A 25242-nucleotide genomic window follows, 5' to 3' on the forward strand; every position below is an offset into this window, starting at 1 on the left:
AGTCTGATTTTATTGTTAAAATACTTATTGGAGACTGATGAATGTTCTCAATTTAGGTCATTAAAGACAATCCGATGAGTATATTTATAATCACACTCATTACTGTGATTAATCTGAAGGTCAAACACAAAAAGGCTACAGTTGTTGGTCAATGATATTATTTATTGTACCAAGTAATGTGTTCAAGATTCCTTTGGAAACATTAATTTGGAAAATACTATTTATTCTTGACCTGAAAACATACCATTTTCAATGCTCAGAAAGAAGGTGAATTTTAGAAATGGAATCTACCTGTAACGGTGCTTTCTGGACCGGGATCTGGAGCGGCTTCTTGAGTCAGAGGAGGACCGGGACCTTGACCGTGACCTCGTACGGCTCCGCGATCTAGAGACTGATTTTCTGGATTTGGACATCACTGCAGCCAGCCCACCTGAAACTGTCAAACAAAAGAGTTGGAGCATTGGCCCTTTAAGGTTGAATGTAGTGCGCGCGCACACACACACACACACACACACACATATATATATATATATACGAGGGCTGTCAATAAAGTAACGGTCCTTTTTATTTTTTTCAAAAACTATATGGATTTCATTCATATGTTTTTACGTCAGACATGCTTGAACCCTCGTGCGCATGCGTGAGTTTTTCCACGCCTGTCGGTGACGTCATTCGCCTGTGAGCACTCCTTGTGGGAGGAGTCGTCCAGCCCCTCGTCGGAATTCCTTTGTCTGAGAAGTTGCTGAGAGACTGGCGCGTTGTTTGATCAAAATTTTTTCTAAACCTGTGAGACACATCGAAGTGGACACGGTTCGAAAAATTAAGCTGGTTTTCAGTGAAAATTTTAACGGCTGATGAGAGATTTTGAGGTGATACTGTCGCTTTAAGGACTTTTCACGGTGCGAGACGTCGCGCAGCGCTCTCAGGCGGCGTCGTCAGCCTGTTCAAGCTGAAAACCTCCACATTTCAGGCTCTATTGATCCAGGACGTCGTGAGAGAACAGAGAAGTTTCAGAAGAAGTCGGTTTCAGCATTTTATCCGGATATTCCACTGTTAAAGGAGATTTTTTTAATGAAAGACGTGCGGACAGGTCCGCGCGTCGGGACGCAGCCGACGCGGTGCGGCGGCACAGGAAAAACACCTCTGTTGAAAGCCTTAAGGACAAGTTGGAACATGTCCTGCCTGTTAAACAATTTCTCATATACTCACTCCACTGAAAGCCACCAAAAGCCGCCTGGATTTTACAAATGGTTATCAACACGGAGGTGTTTTTCCTGTGCCGCCGCACCGTGTCGGCTGCGTCCCGACGCGCGGATCCGTCCGCACGTCTTTCATTAAAAAAATCTCCTTTAACAGTGGAATATCCGGATAAAATGCTGAAACCGACTTCTTCTGAAACTTCTCTGTTCTCTCACGATGTCCTGGATCAATAGAGCCTGAAATGTGGAGGTTTTCAGCTTGAACAGGCTGATGACGCCGCCTGAGAGCGCTGCGCGACGTCTCGCACCGTGAAAAGTCCTTAAAGCGACAGTATCACCTCAAAATCTCTCATCAGCCGTTAAAATTTTCACTGAAAACCAGCTTAATTTTTCGAACCATGTCCACTTCGATGTGTCTCACAGGTTTAGAAAAAATTTTGATCAAACAACGCGCCAGTCTCTCAGCAACTTCTCAGACAAAGGAATTCCGACGAGGGGCTGGACGACTCCTCCCACAAGGAGTGCTCACAGGCGAATGACGTCACCGACAGGCGTGGAAAAACTCACGCATGCGCACGAGGGTTCAAGCATGTTTGACGTAAAAACATATGAATGAAATCCATATAGTTTTTGAAAAAAATAAAAAGGACCGTTACTTTATTGACAGCCCTCGTATATATATATATATATATATATATATGTTTTTTAAACAAAGCCAATAAGCACATAATGAAGTCAAGAAAAATATAAATGGAACACTTTTGTTGTTGTTCCAGTTTATCATCCTTTGAAGTAAAAGATCTAACATTTCTTGTGTGGACACACAAAAAAAACCTTAATTTTCTTAAATTTTGCTCTCAAAATTGTAAAAATCCAGTGACCATTTCACTTTTGCCAAGACAATCAATCCACCTGGCTGGTGTGGCATATCAAATTGCTGATTAAGCAACACGATTCATCAATATACACAATTCAGAGTGGACATTTATTGTAACCAGCAAAAGGCACACTTGTGCAATAATCATACTGCTTACTCAACATCAGGTGGATGGATTTATCTTAGCAAAAGTGATCCCCTATAGCTAACAGATTTTAATAAATGTGTGAACAAAATTCAAGAGAAATAAACTTTTGTGTGTATAGGAGAAGTCTTAGATCTTTTATTTCCATTTGTGAAAAATAGGAGTGGAAATGAAAGTGTTGCAGTTCTGTTTTTATTCAATTCATTTCATTAAATTTTTAATGAAGATTCTTATCCTGACAGGCAAACTGATTCAATTTGCAAAGTCAGGAAATGATGGTCTAGTGGTTAAGGTGTTAGCCTTGAGACCAGAAGATCCTCAGTTCAAATCCCAGCCTGAATCACTAAGGGCCCTTGGGCAAGGTCCTTAATCCCTTATTGCTCCCGGTGTGTAGTGAGTGCCTTGTATGGCAGCAGCCTCATATCGGGAATATGAGGTATTATTTGTAAAGCGTTTTGAGAATCTGATGCAGATGGAAAAGCGCTATATAAATGCAATCCATTTCAAAAATTAAGAACTCAAATTTCTTGCATATTTGAGAGCATTATGTAGGATGGTATCCTTTATCGACTGACAAAGTTTGATCCAGATTATAGATTTTGTAACCATTTAAATTTAACATCGAAAACTCCATATAATGTATATTTTACATTATATCTCAGTCAAACGTGCCCAAATCACTCTGTATATTAGACACTAATACTGGCACTCAGTATCACCTGACAATGTTTGATCCAGATGTGTTCCGGATTGTGGATTTTGTGGACATTTGAATTTAATAATGAAAAGCTCATTTGGTGTACATTTTGCATTATATCTCAATCAAAACTGCCTCATTCACTCTCATTTTTCTGTTATGGATTTACCTACACCACCAAAATTGAATTGAGGTTCCAATTTTATGCCTGTTTGTTTGTCTTCCAGTTATCATTCGGAAGCCAAGTGCCAAAAAGCAGTGACAAATTGTGCATAGCAGAGATAGGTAAAGTTCTGTGAAAATTATCTGAAAAAGAATTCAGAAACCAAAAATGTTGAAAAAAAAAAAAAACACCACAGCAAACTTAAATTCAAGTGCATGAACTAAATATATGCGCCTGACATTTGATCACATCCAATTTTGCTTATGAAAAGCCACTTCTAGCAGGACTGTGACCCTGAAACTTTTTCCCAAGGTAAATATTTGTTGAATTGGAAACTCGTGTTGGCAGAGGTTTGCGCTCTATGAGTGCGGTGCTCTAGCTGTTGAGTATATATTTTAGAATTTTTTTTTAATTTTTTTTAAAGGGCACAATTTTATGATAGCTGACATATCAAGTCACGTGTGGGAGCATGTGCTGGTACCACATCCACAACATTACAGAACCGTCTTGGGTCCTGGATGGCAACCACTCGGCTAGATAACCAGTCGATTTCCACATCTCTAGAATAACAATCCATGTACTCCAGGTGAAACGTGGGCCACTGGGGTCCTCAACACTCAGGCACCTGCGCACTAGATTAAGCGCAGAGAAACACACCACATTGCCAAAATGTCAAAGCAGATTGTCCCTCATAATGCAAGTTATACTCCTCATCTTAGTCTACCTGTTGATACAAAATCATTCCAGCGGTATCCAAGGATCTTCCAAAATAGCAATACTAACTAATGTAATAGCTGATGCTGTTTTGTACTTTAGTATTTGCACCTGGTCAATACCACTTTCCTTCTTGTTCATCAATTGTGACACTTATAAGAAAGGATATGTAACAGGTAACCAGGCACAACCACAGACAGTGATGATTGTCTGGAGGAGGTGTCAGCAAATTTCAGGAACTATGTAACTGACTTGGGCAGCACGGTGGTTTAGTGGTTAGCACTGTTGCCTCACAGCGAGAAGGTTGTGGATTCAATTCCCGTGGCCTTTCTGTGTGGAGATTGCATGTTCTCCCCGTGTTTGCGTGGGTTTCCTCCGGGTGCTCCGGTTTCGTCCCACTTCCAAAGACATGCGGGTTAGGTGGATTGGACTCTTTAAAATTGTCCGTAGGTGTGTGTGTGGGTGTGTCTGTGTTTATTTGTCTATTTGTGGCCCTGCGACAGACTGGCGTCCTGTCCTGGGTGTACCCCGCCTCGCTCTCTATGACTGCTGGGATAGCCTCCAGTCCCCCGTGACCCTTAATTGGACTAAGCGGTAGAAGATGAATGAATGAATGTACACTCAACAAAAATATAAACGCAACACTTTTGGTTTTGCTCCCATTTTGTATGAGATGAACTAAAAGATCTAAAACTTTTTCCACATACACAATATCACCATTTCCCTCAAATATTGTTCACAAACCAGTCGAAATCTGTGATAGTGAGCACTTCTCCTTTGCTGAGATAATCCATCCCACCTCACAGGTGTGCCATATCAAGATGATTAGACACCATGATTAGTGCACAGGTGTGCCTTAGACTGTCCAATCAATCAATCAATCAATTTTTTTTATATAGCGCCAAATCACAACAAACAGTTGCCCCAAGGCGCTTTATATTGTAAGGCAAGGCCATACAATAATTATGTAAAACCCCAACGGTCAAAACGACCCCCTGTGAGCAAGCACTTGGCTACAGTGGGAAGGAAAAACTCCCTTTTAACAGGAAGAAACCTCCAGCAGAACCAGGCTCAGGGAGGGGCAGTCTTCTGCTGGGACTGGTTGGGGCTGAGGGAGAGAACCAGGAAAAAGACATGCTGTGGAGGGGAGCAGAGATCGATCACTAATGATTAAATGCAGAGTGGTGCATACAGAGCAAAAAGAGAAAGAAACAGTGCATCATGGGAACCCCCCAGCAGTCTACGTCTATAGCAGCATAACTAAGGGATGGTTCAGGGTCACCTGATCCAGCCCTAACTATAAGCTTTAGCAAAAAGGAAAGTTTTAAGCCTAATCTTAAAAGTAGAGAGGGTGTCTGTCTCCCTGATCTGAATTGGGATCTGGTTCCACAGGAGAGGAGCCTGAAAGCTGAAGGCTCTGCCTCCCATTCTACTCTTACAAACCCTAGGAACTACAAGTAAGCCTGCAGTCTGAGAGCGAAGCGCTCTACTGGGGTGATATGGTACTACGAGGTCCCTAAGATAAGATGGGACCTGATTATTCAAAACCTTATAAGTAAGAAGAAGAATTTTAAATTCTATTCTAGAATTAACAGGAAGCCAATGAAGAGAGGCCAATATGGGTGAGATATGCTCTCTCCTTCTAGTCCCCGTCAGTACTCTAGCTGCAGCATTTTGAATTAACTGAAGGCTTTTTAGGGAACTTTTAGGACAACCTGATAATAATGAATTACAATAGTCCAGCCTAGAGGAAATAAATGCATGAATTAGTTTTTCAGCATCACTCTGAGACAAGACCTTTCTGATTTTAGAGATATTGCGTAAATGCAAAAAAGCAGTCCTACATATTTGTTTAATATGCGCTTTGAATGACATATCCTGATCAAAAATGACTCCAAGATTTCTCACAGTATTACTAGAGGTCAGGGTAATGCCATCCACAGTAAGGATCTGGTTAGACACCATGTTTCTAAGATTTGTGGGGCCAAGTACAATAACTTGGCCCCACAACTTGGTGGTCCAACTTGGTCCACAATAAAAGGCCACTCTGAAAGGTGCAGTTTTATCACACAGCACAATGCCACAGATGTTGCAAGATTTGAGGGAGCGTGCAATTGGCATGCTGACAGCAGGAATGTCAACCAGAGTTGTTGCTCGTGTATTGAATGTTCATTTCTCTACCATAAGCCGTCTCCAAAGGCGTTTCAGAGAATTTGGCAGTACATCCAACCAGCCTCACAACCGCAGACCACGTGTAACCACACCAGCCCAGGACCTCCACATCCAGCATGTTCACCTCCAAGATCGTCTGAGACCAGCCACTCGGACAGCTGCTGAAACAATCGGTTTGCATAACCAAAGAATTTCTGCACAAACTGTCAGAAACCGTCTCAGGGAAGCTCATCTGCATGCTCGTCGTCCTCATCAGGGTCTCGACCTGACTCCAGTTCGTCGTCGTAACCGACTTGAGTGGGCAAATGCTCACATTCGCTGGTGTTTGGCACATTGGAGAGGTGTTCTCTTCACGGATGAATCCCAGTTCACACTGTCCAGGGCAGATGGCAGACAGCGTGTGGCGTCGTGTGGGTGAGCGGTTTTCTGATGTCAATGTTGTGGATCGAGTGGCCCATGGTGGTGGTGGGGTTATGGTATGGGCAGGCGTCTGTTATGGACGAAGAACACAGGTGCATTTTATTGATGGCATTTTGAATGCACAGAGATACCGTGACGAGATCCTGAGGCCCATTGTTGTGCCATACATCCAAGAACATCACCTCATGTTGCAGCAGGATAATGCACGGCCACATGTTGCAAGGATCTGTACACAATTCTTGGAAGCTGAAAATGTCCCAGTTCTTGTATGGCCGGCATACTCACCGGACACGTCACCCATTGAGCATGTTTGGGATGCTCTGGACCGGCGTATACGACAGCGTGTACCAGTTCCTGCCAATATCCAGCAACTTCGCACAGCCATTGAAGAGGAGTGGACCAACATTCCACAGGCCACAATTGACAACCTGATCAACTCTATGCGAAGGAGATGTGTTGCACTGCATGAGGCAAATGGTGGTCACACCAGATCCTGACTGGTATCCCCCCCCAATAAAACAAAACTGCACCTTTCAGAGTGGCCTTTTATTGTGGACAGTCTAAGGCACACCTGTGCACTAATCATGGTGTCTAATCAGCATCTTGGTATGGCACACCTATAAGGTGGGATGGATTATCTCAGCAAAGGAGAAGTGCTCACTATCACAGATTTAGACTGGTATGTGAACAATATTTGAGGGAAATGGTGATATTGTGTATGTGGAAAACGTTTTAGATCTTTGAGTTCATCTCATACAAAATGGGAGCAAAACCAAAAGTGTTGCATTTATATTTTTGTTGAGTGTAATTGACTTTGGCTCTCTTTGCTTAACAAAAATGCATTGAAAAACTGAATTTTGCAGATATATCAGCATATCCGTCGGAAGTAGGGGTGCTGCAGCACCCCCTGCCAGATGACAAGAAACAGAATAAAAAAATACATTTTGAACATATAAAATTTTACTACACAAAAACTTAATGTTTGATGAAGGCTTTGAGAATAATAAGCAATTCTGAATAAGTGTTCTATCTGGTAACATGAGTCGCAACACTTGCTTTGTTGACTTGTTGATACTGATAATTTATGTGCATATATGCTTGATGTCTATGCCCTGTCACAGAGGAAGGGGGTTGACTGAAATTCAGTCATTTTTGTGTCATTTAAATATTGAGTTACGTTTTTTTTTTTTTTTGTTGTTGTTTTTGTTTGTTTGTTTGTTTATTTGTTTTTGGATGTGTTCTTGTTGCCTTAGCCAGACACCCCACTATAGCCCCCCAAACCCAAATCCTCTTCCCAAAGCCATGGACATTAGGTGAATTCACACCTGAACTACCTGCTTTGACGGGATACTCAGTATTAATATTATCATTTCTGCCATATCAGTATTCGCGTATGGTTAGTGATTTCCTGTGGACTTTCTCTTGCAGATGCTCATTTCACACAGCCCTCAAAAAGGACCTTTGTCTTCCGCAGGCCTACAGATGTATTCTTTCAAAAATCTACAGTAGGAGGAGCTCTCATTAGTGTCAACAAGACTTTATCAGTGACACATGACACTGGGTACAGTAAATACAGCAGGCACACACAACAGATCTTTCATGAGAGTCATCTTCTGGGATGTTGTGAGGAGGAAAGTACATGATGCGCATGGCGGGGACTTTGAAACAGGCACATTATTACATGGTGGCTCCAGTATGCTACTTGCTATATATAAATGTAAGTAAGTAAGTCCCTTCAGCTGCTCCCTTGTTTGCACTCGAGGTCACCACAGCAAATCCGAGGTGGAGCTGTATGTTTAATTGGGACGTTTACAGCAGATGTCCTTCCTGACGCAACTCCACATTACATGGAGAAATGTGGCAGGGGTGGGGTTTAAACCAGGAACCTTCCAAACTGAAACAAGCGCACTAACATATATATATATATATATATATATATATATATATTTTTTTTTTTTTTTTTTTTTTTTTTTTCTCCACTCAGATTGCAATAGCCAATCACAGATTAGCCTTTCTGTCCATCATTTACCTGTATTTTGGCATGCTTGGTGCCAGAAAGATATGCTGGATCCAAAGGGATCCAAAAAGGCTAGGAACAAAAGTTATTGGATCGGTTCCCACTGACCAATAGCGTTAGAGCTTACTGCCAACAGCTAGCCAATCAGAGCGCGGCATACAATTATTCATGAGATGACATCACTAATGACATAGCAGAGGTCAGGAACTTGATGACAGATGCTAGTTGAAAAAATGGCAACAAACATGTCAACAACAGCAGAAAATCGTCTGCCAGCGAGGTTTGCTGAGTTCACAGAGGAGGAACTGGTGGAAATATTGAACTCCAAGGATGCCTAAGAAGGTAGACAAGCACGCTACTGACGTGTTAGAAGCATTCATATGAATCAATCATATGCTTTTCACAAGAAAATAAACTGATCTAATTTACTTGACTCTTTGTTGTTTGCTTAATTTGGGAGGGGGGTGGAGAACATAACAATTGATGGATGGCAAGTCATCCAACATAGAGAAATATTGGATGAAGAAAAGTTATACTGGACGAGGCGTACCCGAGTCCAATACAACCAATATTGGACAACCAAGCAACACAGTCCAGTCAAAGATTCAAGCTTCTCTACTATATATATATATATATATATATATATATATATATACACACACACACACACACACACACAGGCACAGAAGAAGGAAGTAGAACTAGAAGAAGAAAATAGATTGATCTCGCATCCGCTATTTGAATTAGCATTTTTCTTATATAACAACAAAAATTTGTGACTGTGTATTTTTTTAACTTTTGGTAATGCCACATGTTGGAAAGAGGCACATCTGAACGTCACTGCTGAAATGTGCACAGTAAGCTAAACAGACTTGAGGTTGGACCTTCAGGAAATTGTTCCCTTAAAACCGAAAACAACACTGCCAGGAATGTGGAGAGAGGGAATTTTATTCACACAGTGGGAGAAAATAGATCCATTTCAGTGCCCTCCAGAACAGTAGCATGCTGGGGCCACCACATAATAACGTGCCTGTTTTGAAGTTCCTGTCATGTGCATTGTGTAATTGTGCACATATACTTTAACCAGGTATAGAAACTGGATGGATGGATGGATGGATAGTTTCATATGTCTGAAAACAGTATCTTGGACACACTTCACCAGCTGTCACAAACTGTATGGAATTTACCATATAGACTAAACCTTAGGTTTTCCCAAGACAATTTACAAATAAGGTAAAATCTGACCATTTCATTAACATATAGAATATTATTTAGCACAAGGGTGCAAACAATCCAAAAATCCTTTTCTTTTGTAACAGCTAGCATGTGGATGATGAAAGCCAGTGATGGGTTCTGTTTCGATGACTTTACTGAACGCTTCATGGATAACCAGCTGCAGCTGTCCCGCCTTCACTATGTGTGGTCTGCTGTCTAATCACGGAGATTGCATCTTTCCTGAAAGGGAGTGACATGCCTGGTCTTTAATCACTCAATGCTACTTTTGCACACAGATACTGGAACACATGCATCTAAATGCATGAATGTAAATTACTCTACATGTGAGGACCAACAAATGACATAACTCATATTTCTGCTTCATCAGCTGCCAACTTTATGTCCTTGTCACACATTAATGTGGCACAACGATAGCATGCATGCTATTACACCTTAATGGTTCATGTAAGGATACAGTTATAAACGATCACACGTTATCAGCAGAAACACTTTTCCGGTTTTAATATGTAAATTCAAGATTTTATTGGGGGGAGGGGGGTCATGGGGTTTACTAAAAATAGCAAATGACTAGAGCTACAGCGTGCCTCTGTGTATTCTCCTTTTCCCAACTATCCACCACTGAATGTCAAGCTGTATGGGTGGGCTGTTATGGGTGCAGAGTCCTTGCAGGACACTACTAGTGCAAAACTGTGAAGCACATGAAAAGGTGAAATGATTTTACTCCTGGTTGCAATTTTATTATGCATATAAAATAAAATAATAAAATGAAATCAAGTGCCAGATAGAAAGATTTTTGACAGGGAGCAAAAAAAAAAAAAAAAAAGAAGTGATCATTACTAAGCAGTCAGACTCAAAATAGCACGAACCAAGCGTTTTATTCTTGGGTTTTCTCACACTGTGCAAAGACACCTTTTTTGAGTGTTCAAAATATTTTGTGTAAAAGATTTGCAAGCCACTAGATGTCTCATTAGCTCACATGCTACATTGCAGGACTTAAACATTGCCTCTGTCCTCAGCCACTCCTCCCCAACCCTCCTTCCAATCCATCAAGGATGCTGAGTGCTTGGAGCCTTTTAGCAGGTCGAACTTTTTCCTCATCTGACCACATTCTGTGTCAGAAGCAAATTTAGCCTCTGAACCAATTCTTTGGAGGAATTTCAGAAACATCTTTGCAGTATAACACTCATTGTTTCAGGGCTCGCGTGCACTAAATGTGCATGTGCTTAAAAAAGCTCAGACAACAACACACACAGACGGGGTGCTGCTACACTCTCTGCACAGGACTGCATTAAATCTTTACATAAAACACCTTTGTTGGCTCCTATATTAATGCTTAAAATTTCACTTGGAGCAACTTTTTGATCGGTTACAAAATTAACCCGTTTGTTGAAAAGAAGAATGATCAGGTGGCCAACTCTAGAAAAAAGGGTCATAGTTCTCCCCAAAACCTGTACACCTGAAACCTTTTTAAATATCTTTATTTGTTATCAAATAATATTTTAGGACCAGGTGTCAGTATCTTACATTGTGTATGGGTTCCTCGGGTCATTCACAAAGGAATAGTAGTAGTAATAGTGCAGTTCTCATCCAGTTACTGAATGAATGATCCCTGTTTAACAGGTCATATGGCATAAACAACAACAACAAAAAACACATCAAAAATAAGACAATAGATTCTTTATTTGCCTTTCCTTTTGTTCCACAACAAGTAACCTGTTTTTCTACCAACCTTAAACTTCGGAATTTCTCATGAAAATTTGAGGTTTTATGGAAATTTTCTTCTTCTTGCCATAACATTCAAATGGGGGTAAGGGATAATACAGGAGAGTATTTCCTCTAATTTCTCATCGCATACATTACTACTGATTATATCATCATTTTCTGAAAAGCTATAAGCCATATGATTATTTATGTGTCAGATTAATTTAATTTAATTTTATTTAATTTAATTAGCTTATAATGCACCAAATCACAGCAAAAGCCGTCTCAAGGCAACTTACATAAAACAAGTCAACATAAAATTGAATAAATAATTAAAAATGAATAAAAAATTCAAATACATAAATAAAAACAAAAGTAAAAGAATAAAACAAAAATAAAAACTATCCATAAGAAAGAGAATAAAAATAGATTTTGAGTCTTGACTTAAAAATGTCCACAGACTCAGACTGTCTCACGGTTGCAGGAAGACTGTTCCACAGGGTGGGTGCACGATATGAAAAGGCTCTTTGACCTGTTGACTTCTTCTTCACCCTGGGAACACAGAGAAGTCCCGCATCCTGCGACCGCAAAGCCCAGGCCGGCACGTAGAGTTCCACCAGATCAGCCAGATAAGATGGCGCCAGTCCATGAACAACCTTATAAGTCAATAACAAAACCTTAAAATCTGCTCTCACAGAGACAGGGAGCCAGTGCAAAGTGGCCAAAAGGGTGTGATATGTTCAGACCTTCTGCTACGTGTCAGAAGTCTGGCGGCAGTGTTCTGAACCAGCTGAAGACCCCTAATGCTTGACTGTGGTAACCCTGAAAATAGAACATTACAATAATCTAGTCTAGAAGAAACAAAAGCATGAATTAGGGTCTCAGCATCAGCCATAGACAGGATGGGGCAGATCCTCACTATATTTCTCAGATGGAAAAAAGCAGTCCTAGTAACATCCCTGATGTGGAGGTCAAAAGACAACGTGGGATCAAAAATTACCCCAAAGTTCGTCATTCTGTCCGTATGATGTATGACACAGGAACCCAGGCTGAGCTCCAGCTGGTCAAACTGATGCCGATGTCTCGCTGGACCAAGAACCATCATTTCAGTCTTATCAAAGTTTAAAAGTAGGAAGTTACTAGACATCCAACTTCTCACTGATAGAAGACAGTCCTCCAGGGATTTTATGGGAGTGAGATTTCCCCCAGTTATCGGCATGTACAACTGAGTATCATCAGCATAACAATGAAAGGCAATCCCAAAACTCTGCAATATACGCCCAAGGGGTGCCACATACAGGGACCCCTTCCACACAGGATTGTCATAATAAAATTGTTAGTGGTTTTACCTAATCCCAAATTTGAAAATCAAATATTTTCATCATCAATTTGACACAAGCTTTGTTCATTTTGTTCTATTGATCATTCTGGGTTTATTTCGGTTAGGTTGACAGGGATCATTTCACAGAAGAAATAAATGGCTATTACAGATTTGTTGAGAAAGGAAGACTTTGTCAAAATAAATATTTAATTTTTGTTTCGACACCATTTGCACACACCATGTGCACACTGACTACCTGTTAGATTGTATCTCTGATGGATCAAAAAGGCATTTTTAGGTTTCCAGATAAAAATGGGAATGAAAAGCTAAAATAATCGTTATTTCATCATTTGGCCACCTGATTAGAAGGTGAGTGAGTGTAGAGGAGTGCTACAGGTTTTTGGAAACTATTATTGATAGTTTACTCTTTTGTGTGTAATAACTGGAAACACTTGCAAGTCATTCGCTACCACATGATTGACAGGTCATTTTTTAAATATTTACACTACAGCCACATTTCACAATCCTGAACACACCTGACCGAGCTGATTTGGTTTGATTAGTTCAGAGGACAACACTGTGCCACATTATAGAATGTGGGCAATCAAATGAAATGATAAAATATATTAAACCTCTAGGTTCCATGGACATGCTGGCATGTCCATCTCTTTTTTCATAATTTTGTATTAATACATCAGCGACTAAATGTCATAGAGACTCTCTACCACTTCATTTCAATCCCTGTTGTAGAGAATCCTGGATTCACAACTAATTTTAGAAGGTGGAGAAGGTCACATGTGTCTTTGTCTCTCTCTGCATGCCATATTTTAGTCGAAGTCGAAGTCGGCTTTATTATCAAATATGCAATACATGCTCGACATACAGCACAGATGAAATTTCAGTCCTCTCAGACCCATGGTGCAGAGTAAAAATAAAAACTGCTATTAAGCTAAGTTAAAAAAAAAAATACCTTAAATAATTCTGATTTACAAAATAAAAATAACAATATAAAACAGTATAAACAGTGCAGGCAGTGTAAGTATAACAGTGTGATTCTGTAGTGCAAATGGCAGTGTACTAATGTAGACAGTATGACATTAAATACAATCGTGCAATGGATAACAGTATAATACACTACAGTATAATCTAGTCGTGCAAGTGGCAGTATGCTGATGTAGACAGTATAACTTTTTTTTTTACATATTTTCTCTATACATTGTTTTAAAACCATGTTTCATATACTACGTTCATAGCCTAAATACTTTGGTGAATCCATTTCTACTAGCACCAAAGCAGTTCATCGACATGCATGAAAATGTATATTCACACAAGATTTGAAAATTTTCAAAAAAGGTATTTCATATCTTTCAGACTTAGATCCAGTTTATTTCTCTGGGCTGTGTTCTAGACAAATATGTGTAACATATTCTAAAAGCTGAGATTGTCCTGAACATTTTGATATGCACCACATGGGTATTATACTAAAAGAAAGTACTTTAAAACAGGAATTAATGAAAGTATGGTAAAATCAAATAAACTGCTTCGACCTCAGTGAGTTAAGCTATTTAGCTCATATAATACCAACAATAATGCACTCTTACAACAGGTCTTGGACAGGCAGTGTGGTGGCCAAGTGATCAGCACACTTTCATAACAGAATGCTCTCAGTTCAAGACCAACCGTGTCAGGGTCGGACTGGGAACAAATTTCGGCCCTGGCATTTTTCCTCTGGACCAGCCCACTATTGGCCCGACGAATCCACCCCCAAACATACACACCCACCCGTCCATACTGAACCCCCAATGAACAAATACTATACACCTAAACACCATGAACACACACCTAAACACACACTTTCACTGTCATTTCACCTTGATCATAGTACAAAACGCGTTCCCGGCGCCACGAGGGGGCATCCTGATAACATTAAAGGCAATTACATATTTTGACGAAATTACAAGTTTATATATATATATATATATATATATATATATATATATATATATATATATATATATATATATATATATATATATATATAACATCATGAGGTTTATGTCACAGAAATCCTACTTTACAATCACACTGCAGTCATTGTTAAATTATTTCCTTTTGCATTTATAATAAACATTTGTATTTATTTAGTGTTTGTTTTTCTGGTTGAAATAAGATATAAATAATCTACCAGACTTCAAAAAATATACAAGTTTCCATGTTATTTTATTTGTCTAAAAATAAATGTCTGAGGTTCCTTATGTTAAACAAGAAATTATCTAATCTGAAATAACAGGTGGTTTTAATACAGATGAAAGGTTTCTAAAGAACCCTTTATTGATTTATTTACCTATTTTAATTACAAGTGTTCTAAACTTTTTTTTAACAGTAATCAGAAATTTTGAGGTAACAACAATTAAAAAACATTTCCAATGATTTTTCTTCAGAAAACTGCTCTATAAATGAGCAGTCCTGTCACACGTTAATGTTTTGTACAGATCAGTGGTTTCTGCACCAATCGGATTAGTCCAATCCATTTTGTAGAGATCAGTGGTTTCTGTCACGAGTCTTCCGTGTTTTGGCCCGATGCGTCATTCCTATTGGACAATGCGAAGGTACGTCACAGCTCAGAGTGTCGAAAGTTGGCGCACCTCATCTCGACAGAACACCGGCTCTGTGTGGTATGCAGGAGATCACTTGATCGAGGGTCTATACGTTCAAATAATAATTAAAAAAATACTGTCATCACTCTTCACTCTTAGTCAGTCTTTTACAACGGTGCAACGTAAATACACGAGCTTTCCAGGAGCGCACGTCTCCTCCGCACTTTTTTTTTTTGGGGGGGGGGGGTGATGATAAACTCATCGCCCCTTAATATTTTTTTTTTTTCTGGCGCCGGGTCTGACAAAACGGAAGCAAAAGCAGCACACAAGCGGAAAAAAGTTTTTGTGTCTCCAAAGTGTGTGTGTGAGTGAGAGAGAGAGAGAGAGAGAGAGAGAGAGAGAGAGAGAGAGAGAGAGAGAGAGAGAGAGAGAGAGAGAGAGGTAATGTGTAACCACTGCTAGGATTCACACAGCAGCAAATTAAGGAGCTGAAGTCCGTAGCTGTTGCATTTAAAGATTAACAAAAGTAAAGCACAGTTAATTAGGATAAAAGAAAGGATTCCAACCTTATAATCAGTAGGAGAGCGGAGAGAAGTCCAGGCGCCGAGGAGTCAATCCATTCACAGGGGCGGGAGCGGCCGCCTGGTCTTCTTGCAATCTGATTGGCCACCATGTATGCTTTTCCAATTGTCATTGGCTGTTGGTCATGTCAATCATTGTGCTCGATGTAAGTCTCCGTTGTGTGATCAAACGGAAACAAAACTGAAACCTAGAATAAGACTGCGCCGTGTATGAAACACTACAGAACTGTTATTTTGACACAAATTCAGGAAGTGGTTCTGCAGCTGCGCCGATTAAATGCTGTAGCTTCACCGATCACGGACTTTCCTCGTGTTGACAGCAGCGCGCGGTTCGAGAACACTGTATATTTCCATAATCTCTATAAATATGGAAGGGCCGGCCCACGCACGTCTAAACATGCAGCGGCCCACCGGGCAAATGCCCAAAATCACAGATTATCAGTCCGAGCCTGAACCGTGTCCATTCTACAAGTCATGTGGAGTTGCATCAGGATGGGCATCCAGCAAAAAACCTGTGCCAAATCAACATACACTTCCATATCAGACCAGCTGTGGTGTCCCCGAGCCAGGGGTGCGAAAAATAAGAAGGATTCTTGGGGCCCATGATTAACAGGGCCCCAGAGAGGCCCCTAATACAATTTTAATACTGACAAAATAATATGGGAGGCAGTAAGATGTCTTTTCATGGGGCCCTCAATCCCTGGTGGCTCCCCTGCCCTGAGCACAAAGAGTCAAGCTGAAAGAACTTACAAAAGGGTCTTCATCAGAATCCAGGATTGGTTTAATATGTAGCTTCTGCATTTCCACCCAAAAAATATGTATGTTGTTGACAGATAACATCAATGAAGGAGGGGAAAGGAAGCTGCAAACTGTAGACACCTGATTGCAAAAAGGACACTAGTTTCCACAAAGATCCCATGCTTTTGTTTCAGGCACACATAAGCAAGAAAGCAAATCAAACCATTAGCAATATACAAGGAGCATATGGGTGTCTGAATGAAAAAAATGTTCTGTTTCCATATAAAGTCTTACTGCCGTATTTTTTGGACTATAAGTCGCACTTTTTTACATGTTTTGGCCGGGGGTGCGACCTATACTCCAGAGCAACTTATAAATGAAAAATACGAGGTCTGTTAGAAAAGTATCCGACCTTTTTATTTTTTGCAAAAATCATATGGATTTGAATCACGTGTGATTGCATCAGCCAAGCTTGAACCTTCGTGCGCATGCGTAAGTTTTTTCATGGCTGTCGGTTGCGTCATTCGCCTGTGAGCAGGCTTTGTGTGAGCAGTGGTCCACCCCTTTCGTCGGATTTTTATTGCGAATAAATGTCTGAATGATTTGGAGCTTTGCTGCATCAAATTTTTCCAGAAACTGTGAGAGACCTCCAGGTGGACACCATTCGGAAAATTCATATGGCTTGCAGCAACGATTTTATGGTGATTACACAGATTAAGGAGTGCTCCAGCCAGTTTAAAGACCGCCCACAGCGTCTGAGAGCGCGGCGCACTCCGAGCACCGATCGACAGGCTGACACCCCACTCAAACAACCAGATCATTTCCAATGTGAAGGCTTTGTTGATCCGGGACGTCGTCTGACTTCCACAAAAAAAGACAGAAGGCATGGACATCAGCACTTTTTCGGCACATTCCACTGTTACAGGAGTTTTTTCATGGAAAGAGGAGCGGAGGGATGCGCCACCGTGCCGCTCATGGCGCGGCACAAAACCACCTCCGTGTTGGTCTCACAGGACGGCTTTCAGATGGCTCAGACGGTTTTCGGTGGCTTTTCAGTCGTGTGACTATCCAAGAAATTATGCATGAGCTGGACATGCCAGAACATTTCCTGTGAGGCTTCATCACGGCGTTGCTTTGCGCCATGCGGCTCCGCCGCAACACGCGGAATTCCTCCGCTCCTCTTTCCATGACAGAAACTCCTGTAACAGTGGAATGTGCCATTCATTTCTAAACTGGACGCTCTGTTGATTCGGGACGTCGTCTGACAGAAATTGCGGAAGACGTGGACATCAGCACTTTTTCGGCACATTGAGACAGACGTGCGGAGGAATTCCGCGCGTCGGGACATTTCCGCATGGCGCAAAGCAACGCCGTGATGAAGCCTCACAGGACATGTTCTGGCATGTCCAGCTCATGCACAATTTCTCGGATATTCACACGACTGAAAAGCAACCGAAAGCCGTCTGAGCCATCTGAAAGCCGTCCTGTGAGACCAACATGGAGGTGGTTTTGTGCCGCGCCATGAGCGGCACGGTGGCGCATCCCTCCGCTCCTCTTTCCATGAAAAAAACTCCTGTAACAGTGGAATGTGCCGAAAAAGTGCTGATGTCCACGCCTTCTGCCTTTTTTTGTGGAAGTCAGACGACGTCCCGGATCAACAAAACCTTCACGTTGGAAATGATCTGGTTGTTTGAGTGGGGTGTCAGCCTGTCAATCGGCGCTCAGAGTGTGCCGTGCTCTCAGCAGCTGTAGGCGGTCTTTAACCGGCTGGAGCACTCCTTAATCTGTGTAATCCCCATAAAATCGTCGCTGAAAGCCATATGAATTTTCCGAATGGTGTCCACCTGGAGGTCTCTCACAGTTTCTGGAAAAATTTGATGCAGCAAAGCTCCAAATCCGACGAGAGGGGTGGACCACTGCTCACACAAAGCCTGCTCACAGGCGAATGACGCAACCGACAGGCGTGAAAAAACTCATGCATGCGCACGAAGGTTCAAGCTTGGCTGATGGAATCACACGTGATTCAAATCCATATGGTTTTTGCAAAAAATAAAAAGGTTGGATACTTTTCTAACAGACCTTGTATACCGGTAGATTCTCAATTAATTTACAGTAATAAAAAAATTTGACGTGACAGAGTTGCACTATGTTTTAAAATAGCCACTGGAAACGGAAATACAATGCATCATGGGCACTGTAGTATGGCGGCCGCCCTATTGGTCACGCTGGTTGCGATAACCAATCAGAGAACAGAACATTGGACGCGTATTCCTCACCTCACCCAGACAATGATTGTGAAGCAGCGTGTGAAGCAGCGTGTGAAGCAGACGAACACGGTGCTTGCTGTTATTCCGGGAGGGCTAACAAAACAGCTTCAACCCTTGGATATCAGTGTGAGCAGAGTGTTTAAGTTGACGCTGAGAGCTGCATGGGAGCACTGGGTGAGCGACGGCGGAGGATTAGCGTCTGCACTTGGAAGGAGCTGGCGTCGATACCACGGGGAGGTCATGAGCTGCCCAGGTAGGTGCTACACAAACATGGGCAGCTGACACCTGGTGTGTACTATGGTCCACAGCGGGTAATATGTTAGAAAAGAACCGTTCAGCGATGGTGCGAGTTATGGTTTGGCTCGCAATGTGGTCCGGAAAATACAAACATATCCGTAGGTAAAATGCAGCTCACGAGAGGGCACTCAAGGCTTGTGTGACTGTTCCGGCGACTTCTGACTACCATAGAAAAAATCGTACTCTGCAGACTATAAGTTGCAACTGGTGAAATATGCATCCAAAAACAGTAGCTGTCACAATATCATCATCTGAACTTTTGATGTTAACATATCTGTATGTCCATGCGACTTATAGTCCGGAAAATACGGTACATTCCCAATTTGAATATGTAAATGTTGTATGGAGTCCATGAATAAAAAATTCATAAAGACCATCAAGTGAGTCGAGGGCCAAGCCAACAAACTCATCCTTCTATCAGGGATTGAATACCTAAAGGCACACTACAAAAGCTTCAGCCATCCATAATAAGGTCACATGATTAAAGTATACTGTGCACTTTATTTTATTTGATTATTAATATTTATTTACTTTCTCAGGGTCACCACAGTGAATTGGGTTGAGAGCCACATTGGGATTTGGTTCAAATTTTATGCCGTGAGCCTTTCCTCACACATCTCCAACATGACTTCAGCTCCTGGTCTTCCTCAATGGTCTCCCAGCCAAGTGCTAAACAGATCTGGACCTACTCTGCTCAACATCTGAGATCTGATGGGATCAGGTGTGCACAGAGCAGGATGACTGCACGCTCATGTTCCACCTTCACAAATGTGATTTGCTGATCATCTCTTTTTATATAACTGTCAGTCTTAATATATTTGTGTTTTGAACTCAGTCTGTCGACCCCCCCCACCCCACCCCCCTTTAATTTCTTATAAGTGATTATTAGGTGCAGCCTTTTTCAAGTAACATAAACAAGAACTTTAATAAGAAAGAAGAAAAAAGGCAGGTACTGTGTGGTGATTGTGTGTTTTAAACAGTGAAACTTGATCTAAACTGAGTCCCATTTGAATAAAATTAACTTAACACTGGCATGATTTTGGTCCATATAACAGAATAGAATCATGGGCACCCCCCACACCTGGGCACGCACTTGGCTACAAGCACAAAAACTAAAAACCTCAGCTTTTTGAAGGTCCTCTCCACACAGGGGCCCTGTGAGGGCAGCTCCCCACCCTCCGTGTGTGTTTATGTGACTATTTGTTGCTGAGCAACTGTTCAGTCCCCATCAGCTGTTTATTTCATGTTTTGGCAAAATTAACTCTGATGGACAATAGTCAGGCAACTGGACCCACAGTTCACAGAGCGGGAGGCGAAACATCGCTCAGTCAACAACTCTGTCATTACGGCTGGGGGGGGATGCTCACTGACAGCTGTAATCACATTTGCTATCTTTATTCTCCCTGGAGAACCCCCCCCTCCCCCAATTTTAACAACAACTCAGCGACTGTCACTGCACCCTACTTTAATTTCTTCAACTGTAATTCATCAAAGCCACAAGAACACTGGAAAGAAAACATGTAATTTGTAAATGTGTTCATTTTTCTCAACATATATTTATAATAAGGTTGAAAAACGGAATTATGACTTCACTTTGACAAAAGCAAATAAATTTGAGTTTAACAAATGAATCGTAATTTTCTTCAGTTGGTCTTTTTTTTTTTCATTGCAGCGCTGCACATCAAGATGAAGAGTTTTAGCTTCCTGTGAGTGAAATACAACAGCTTTTAGCTCGGCTGCTTCAGGGACAGATATTATGAGTGTGAACAACTGTCAGTTTTCATTTTCTCTTTTGGTCTTCAGAGAGCTCTGACTGTATACATTAACTGGCTGCCTAACATCATACTGACTCCAAAAGATCAAATCTACAAGACAGATTTCAGAGCTGTTGTCTCTGAGGACACTGACTTACATACTCAGCAGCCAAGTAAAGTCCACTGGAGAGACAGAACCTTATTTCAGCTGGTGAGATGGTTAGATGTCACATTAACCTCAATGAATATAGAAATCTTTTAACTATCTGTGGTAAATGGTAAATGGACTGCATCCATATAGCGCTTTTCCATCTGCATCAGTGCTTTACAATAATGCCTCACATTCACCCTGATGTGAGGGTGCTGCCATACTTTTTTCTTTTCTTTTTTTCTTTTTTTTTTCCTTTTCCATGGTTCTGGCATACAAGGCGCTCACTACACACCGGGAGCAACTAGGGGATTAAGGACCTTGCCGAAGGGCCATTACTGATTTTCCGGTCAGGCTAGGATTTGAACCGAGGATCCTCTGGTCTCAAGCGCAACATTTTAACCAATAGACCATCACCTCCCCACTAGACCATCACTTCCCTGTGGTCTGGGCCAATGTTCCTGTTTGGTTTGAAAGGGGACTTTTTCATGACAGGTGCTAAATTGTTGTTGCCGGAAAATGTATAGAGTTGACCAGTGGCATAGTGAGTGTAAAATGAGGTAATTTATTATTATTATCATTATTATTATTATTATTATTACAGTCAGTAGACCAAAAGAAAAATGAGATGAGATACACTTTATTGATCTCACAGTGGAGAAATTATGTTTGCACTCCAGTTACCTCAGACAGCAATTAGTCCACAATTATTAAGTCCGTTATCCGAATTGAGGCAAGTGGGTGAAGGTCAAAATCTCTGTTTTAATGGATTGAAGTAGGTATGGTACAGTTTGGGAGATCCTGCTACTTCTATTTCAGTGTGACTTATATAAAGAAAAATCACATGTTCATAGTAAGTTAACTGTAAGTCAAGAGAAATCACTGTCCTTCCATCCGGGTGGGCGGCAAAACCTTCCGCGTCCTAAAACTCAAGAACTGTAAAACTCTCAAATCTAAATTTTTATACATCAATAAGGTGAAAGCCTTGCCTATCAACAAAACATTCGTTTTTGAGTTTTATAAATGCCTTTATACTGAATTTTGGATTTCATTAGGAAATATAACAGTAGCCCTAAAATGCTCACAATGCCTGCTAGATGGCGACAAAAGCTGCTCAAATGTGCAGCAAGGTGGCGACTGTTTATAAAATAAGATGGGCTGACAGACAAAAATCAACGTAGAATTGTGTCCCTTATTCTTATGGTCAACTTACTTGTTATTATTACAGTATAAGGTGTTTTCCAGAGTATATAAGTTATGCTTTTTTTTGTTTGTATGCGGAGCAAACTTTTTAGCACAGTGTTTCCCTTGTGGTGACTTTTACATTCCAAAAGTAATCAACATGGAATGATAAATGTGCAATGGACAGCATATTGGATGTTATTTGATGCAGTTTAAATAACGGAAAACGGATGCAGACATGAATAATGGATTTTTGAAGGAAACCGTGCACAAGATGAACAAAAACCATGATAGACAACTGAAAATGTCATATGGTTAAGGATTGCTAACCCCCAGCATTGGAAACAACACAACACCAGTCCATTTGATTAGCTCTCTAAGAATTTTTGCGCATTTGTTGTCGTGCACTTTTATAATTTGACTTTCTTTTATTTTGTGTGTTGATTCCTGTCAAAACCCTATATAGTTGTTTATTGCTGTTATTATAATTTATAACAAATGTGTGATTTTTTTTAAGAAGTCACACACACCAGAGCATGAGATGCAGGACCACCCAAACTGATAAAAAGTAAAAAACAAACAAACAAAAAACCTGCGACTTATACTCTGGAAAATACGGTAATAACTTATAAGTTATATATTAAACGGTAATATAGGGATTTCACAGGAATTAAAGCACTAAAACAAAATTAATTTGAACAACAAAAGAATACATACCACTAATGAAAAGTACACCACAACAATGCATAACAATCCCATATTAAATATCTGAAAATACAGATAAAAAGTCTGACTTATATAAAATAAGTAATACTTTGATTTATTTCAGAGCAAGCCATTAACATCTTAAAATACAAATTGCTTAATGTCACATTCAATTTCCCACTGCAACCAATGAGGTCAACCTCACAATCTTAATCTTTGTGAAAGAAGCAAAATTTATGGGACTGTTAACCCCAGTATCACATTTCTAAGGCCACTTTTGTCACTGAGCCATCGTCACATTAAAATAATTCAGAGCTCTGTCACCACTGCATTTTATTTCAATGGCCACTTGTAAGGGAACTTATCTAAAAGTCCACCGCCCCCATATTTTGGTCAGTTGTGAACAGTCTGTCAAATGACAAGTCAATATTTCCACAAGTCTTCTGTTGTGCTGTTTCACACTTTAGTAGCTCAATGAGAAACTAGAAGCAAATTTGTGTTTTGTTTAATATAATGTATAACTACAAAGATTTCAATGCATCTGAGCAGCCAGCTGCTAATTTCAACAAATCCTTATATGTCAGATGCCAATAATAAATGTAAAGAGGATCAATTTAATCTCATTAGTTTGAGAAGAATTTGTATCCAAAATGATCACAGTGTGCAATAATGGTTCAACTACATCCACATCAATATACGCTCAAAATAAAAATGGTTATACAATGAAATTGTGAAGGAAAATGACCTGCATTTACAATGTTGGTTTGTGCCAGCACACCTTGAGTATTGACACACTGATTCAGTGTGTGTGTGCTTTTGAGCAGCTGGTGTTTGTTAATAAGGACTGACCTCAAGCAGGATCCTGTATCCCTTCAGGAAATTACACAATAATCTTTTTGAACTTTATTAAGTCGGTGAAGCCCTTAAATAGATTCACAGAGGCTCTATCACAAAACCTGATCTATGTGCTCGGAGCTATAGCTGCTTTGTATGAATTGGTAGATATATTCTTGATTACATTTTTCTACATCTTTTTATATACTTGTGATATATTTTCATTGTGAAGCACTTTGTGATTTTTATCTGTGAAAAGTGCTATATAAATAAAATTTACTTACTTACTTACTTTATCCTGTAGGTTGAAGTGGACACAAAGTTTATTGTGCAACTTATAAATATTGACTGAGTGAACAGCTGGCAAATATTTCAAGCCTTACTTTATGTTTCAGGAAATGAGAAATACTATTCTTCAGATAAAAGCTAGCAGATCATGTTTGAGATGACACAGGCAGTGCATCTCATCAGAGATAGAAATCATGATGTTTCCAATTATAAGATGCCATGCTTTAGGTCCAACAACATATATCCAGTTTTATCAAATCCTTTCAGATGTTGTCATCACTGGCTATAATAATAGTGCACTTATTCTGTTTGAAACAGTTCAAACAAATGATAGACTTTTACAAAACAGTCAATCACAAATAAATAAGTGAATGAAATTCACCTACCAGTTAGCCTTGTTCAGTTATGTTCCATCACATTCATGGTATACGGTACAGATTACGGCAGGACTGAACTGAAGACAAGTTCTTGTAGATTAATAGAGCGTGTCTGTGCTGCTGTGCACACAACTTGTGTCAGTGTGTGCCGGCTGCAGTCTGCAGTGCTCACAGTAAAAGTGGGCGTGAGCGCTTAGTGAGACTGACAGCATCATGTTTCATTCCGCCTTTACCACGGTCTATCTGTCAGCACAGCTTTCATTTCGTGTCAATGAATGGCACTGTCACCCTACATCTTAATCTGATATGAATTTAAATAGTTGCATAAATCCACATTGATCCTGTATGTTTCTCAAGTCTACTAATGTAAAGTATGATTGTGAAATAATGCATCTCAAATCATTGCCCATGTTACAAACAGCATATTTTGAGTGATGCTACATTATGCTACAACAGACATGGGGAAGATCTACAGGGAGTGGGGGGCAACTGCCCTCTACTGTAGAGCCTTGCCCCCCCCAGGTGCTCCCCTAACTTTTATGTTCTTAAACCTGTACTTATTAGAAAAAACAATTCACCACTATGTCTACAAGCTCCTCAAAGCAATGAAAAAAAAGATAAATTGACCAAAAGTGTAAAATTGGAAATATAATCTTAGCCCCCCCCCATCCCGCCGCCATCAAATACCAAGCTCCGGCCCCGCATCAAACACACAGAGACAGTGAGTCTGTCTGCAGCCCAGCAGAGTGTAGCGAATGAGCCGCCACCATTTTTGCATAGTTCACAGACTGCACAGACAAAAATGTTATTTT

General features: G+C 40.5%; 1 protein-coding gene across 3 annotated transcripts in view; it reads right to left on the reverse strand.

The window, feature by feature from the left end:
• Positions 1-24593, reverse strand: part of thrap3a (thyroid hormone receptor associated protein 3a) — a 57656-nt gene extending 33063 nt beyond the window's left edge. The window contains exons 1-3 of one of the 3 annotated variants that reach the window (XM_034174081.1): positions 24440-24593; positions 24149-24228; positions 292-436 (exon numbers count right to left, since the gene is read on the reverse strand). In XM_034174081.1, the coding sequence (XP_034029972.1) occupies positions 292-413 (122 nt within the window). In that variant the 5' untranslated portion in view covers positions 414-436; positions 24149-24228; positions 24440-24593. The remainder of the gene's footprint in view (positions 1-291; positions 437-24148; positions 24229-24439) is intronic. The other 2 variants (XM_034174082.1, XM_034174080.1) reach the window with 2 other exon arrangements.
• Positions 24594-25242: the final 649 nt, after the last annotated feature.

The sequence above is a fragment of the Thalassophryne amazonica genome, chromosome 7 (genome assembly GCF_902500255.1).
Source record: "Thalassophryne amazonica chromosome 7, fThaAma1.1, whole genome shotgun sequence".
In the NCBI taxonomy this organism is placed as follows: Eukaryota; Metazoa; Chordata; class Actinopteri; order Batrachoidiformes; family Batrachoididae; genus Thalassophryne; species Thalassophryne amazonica.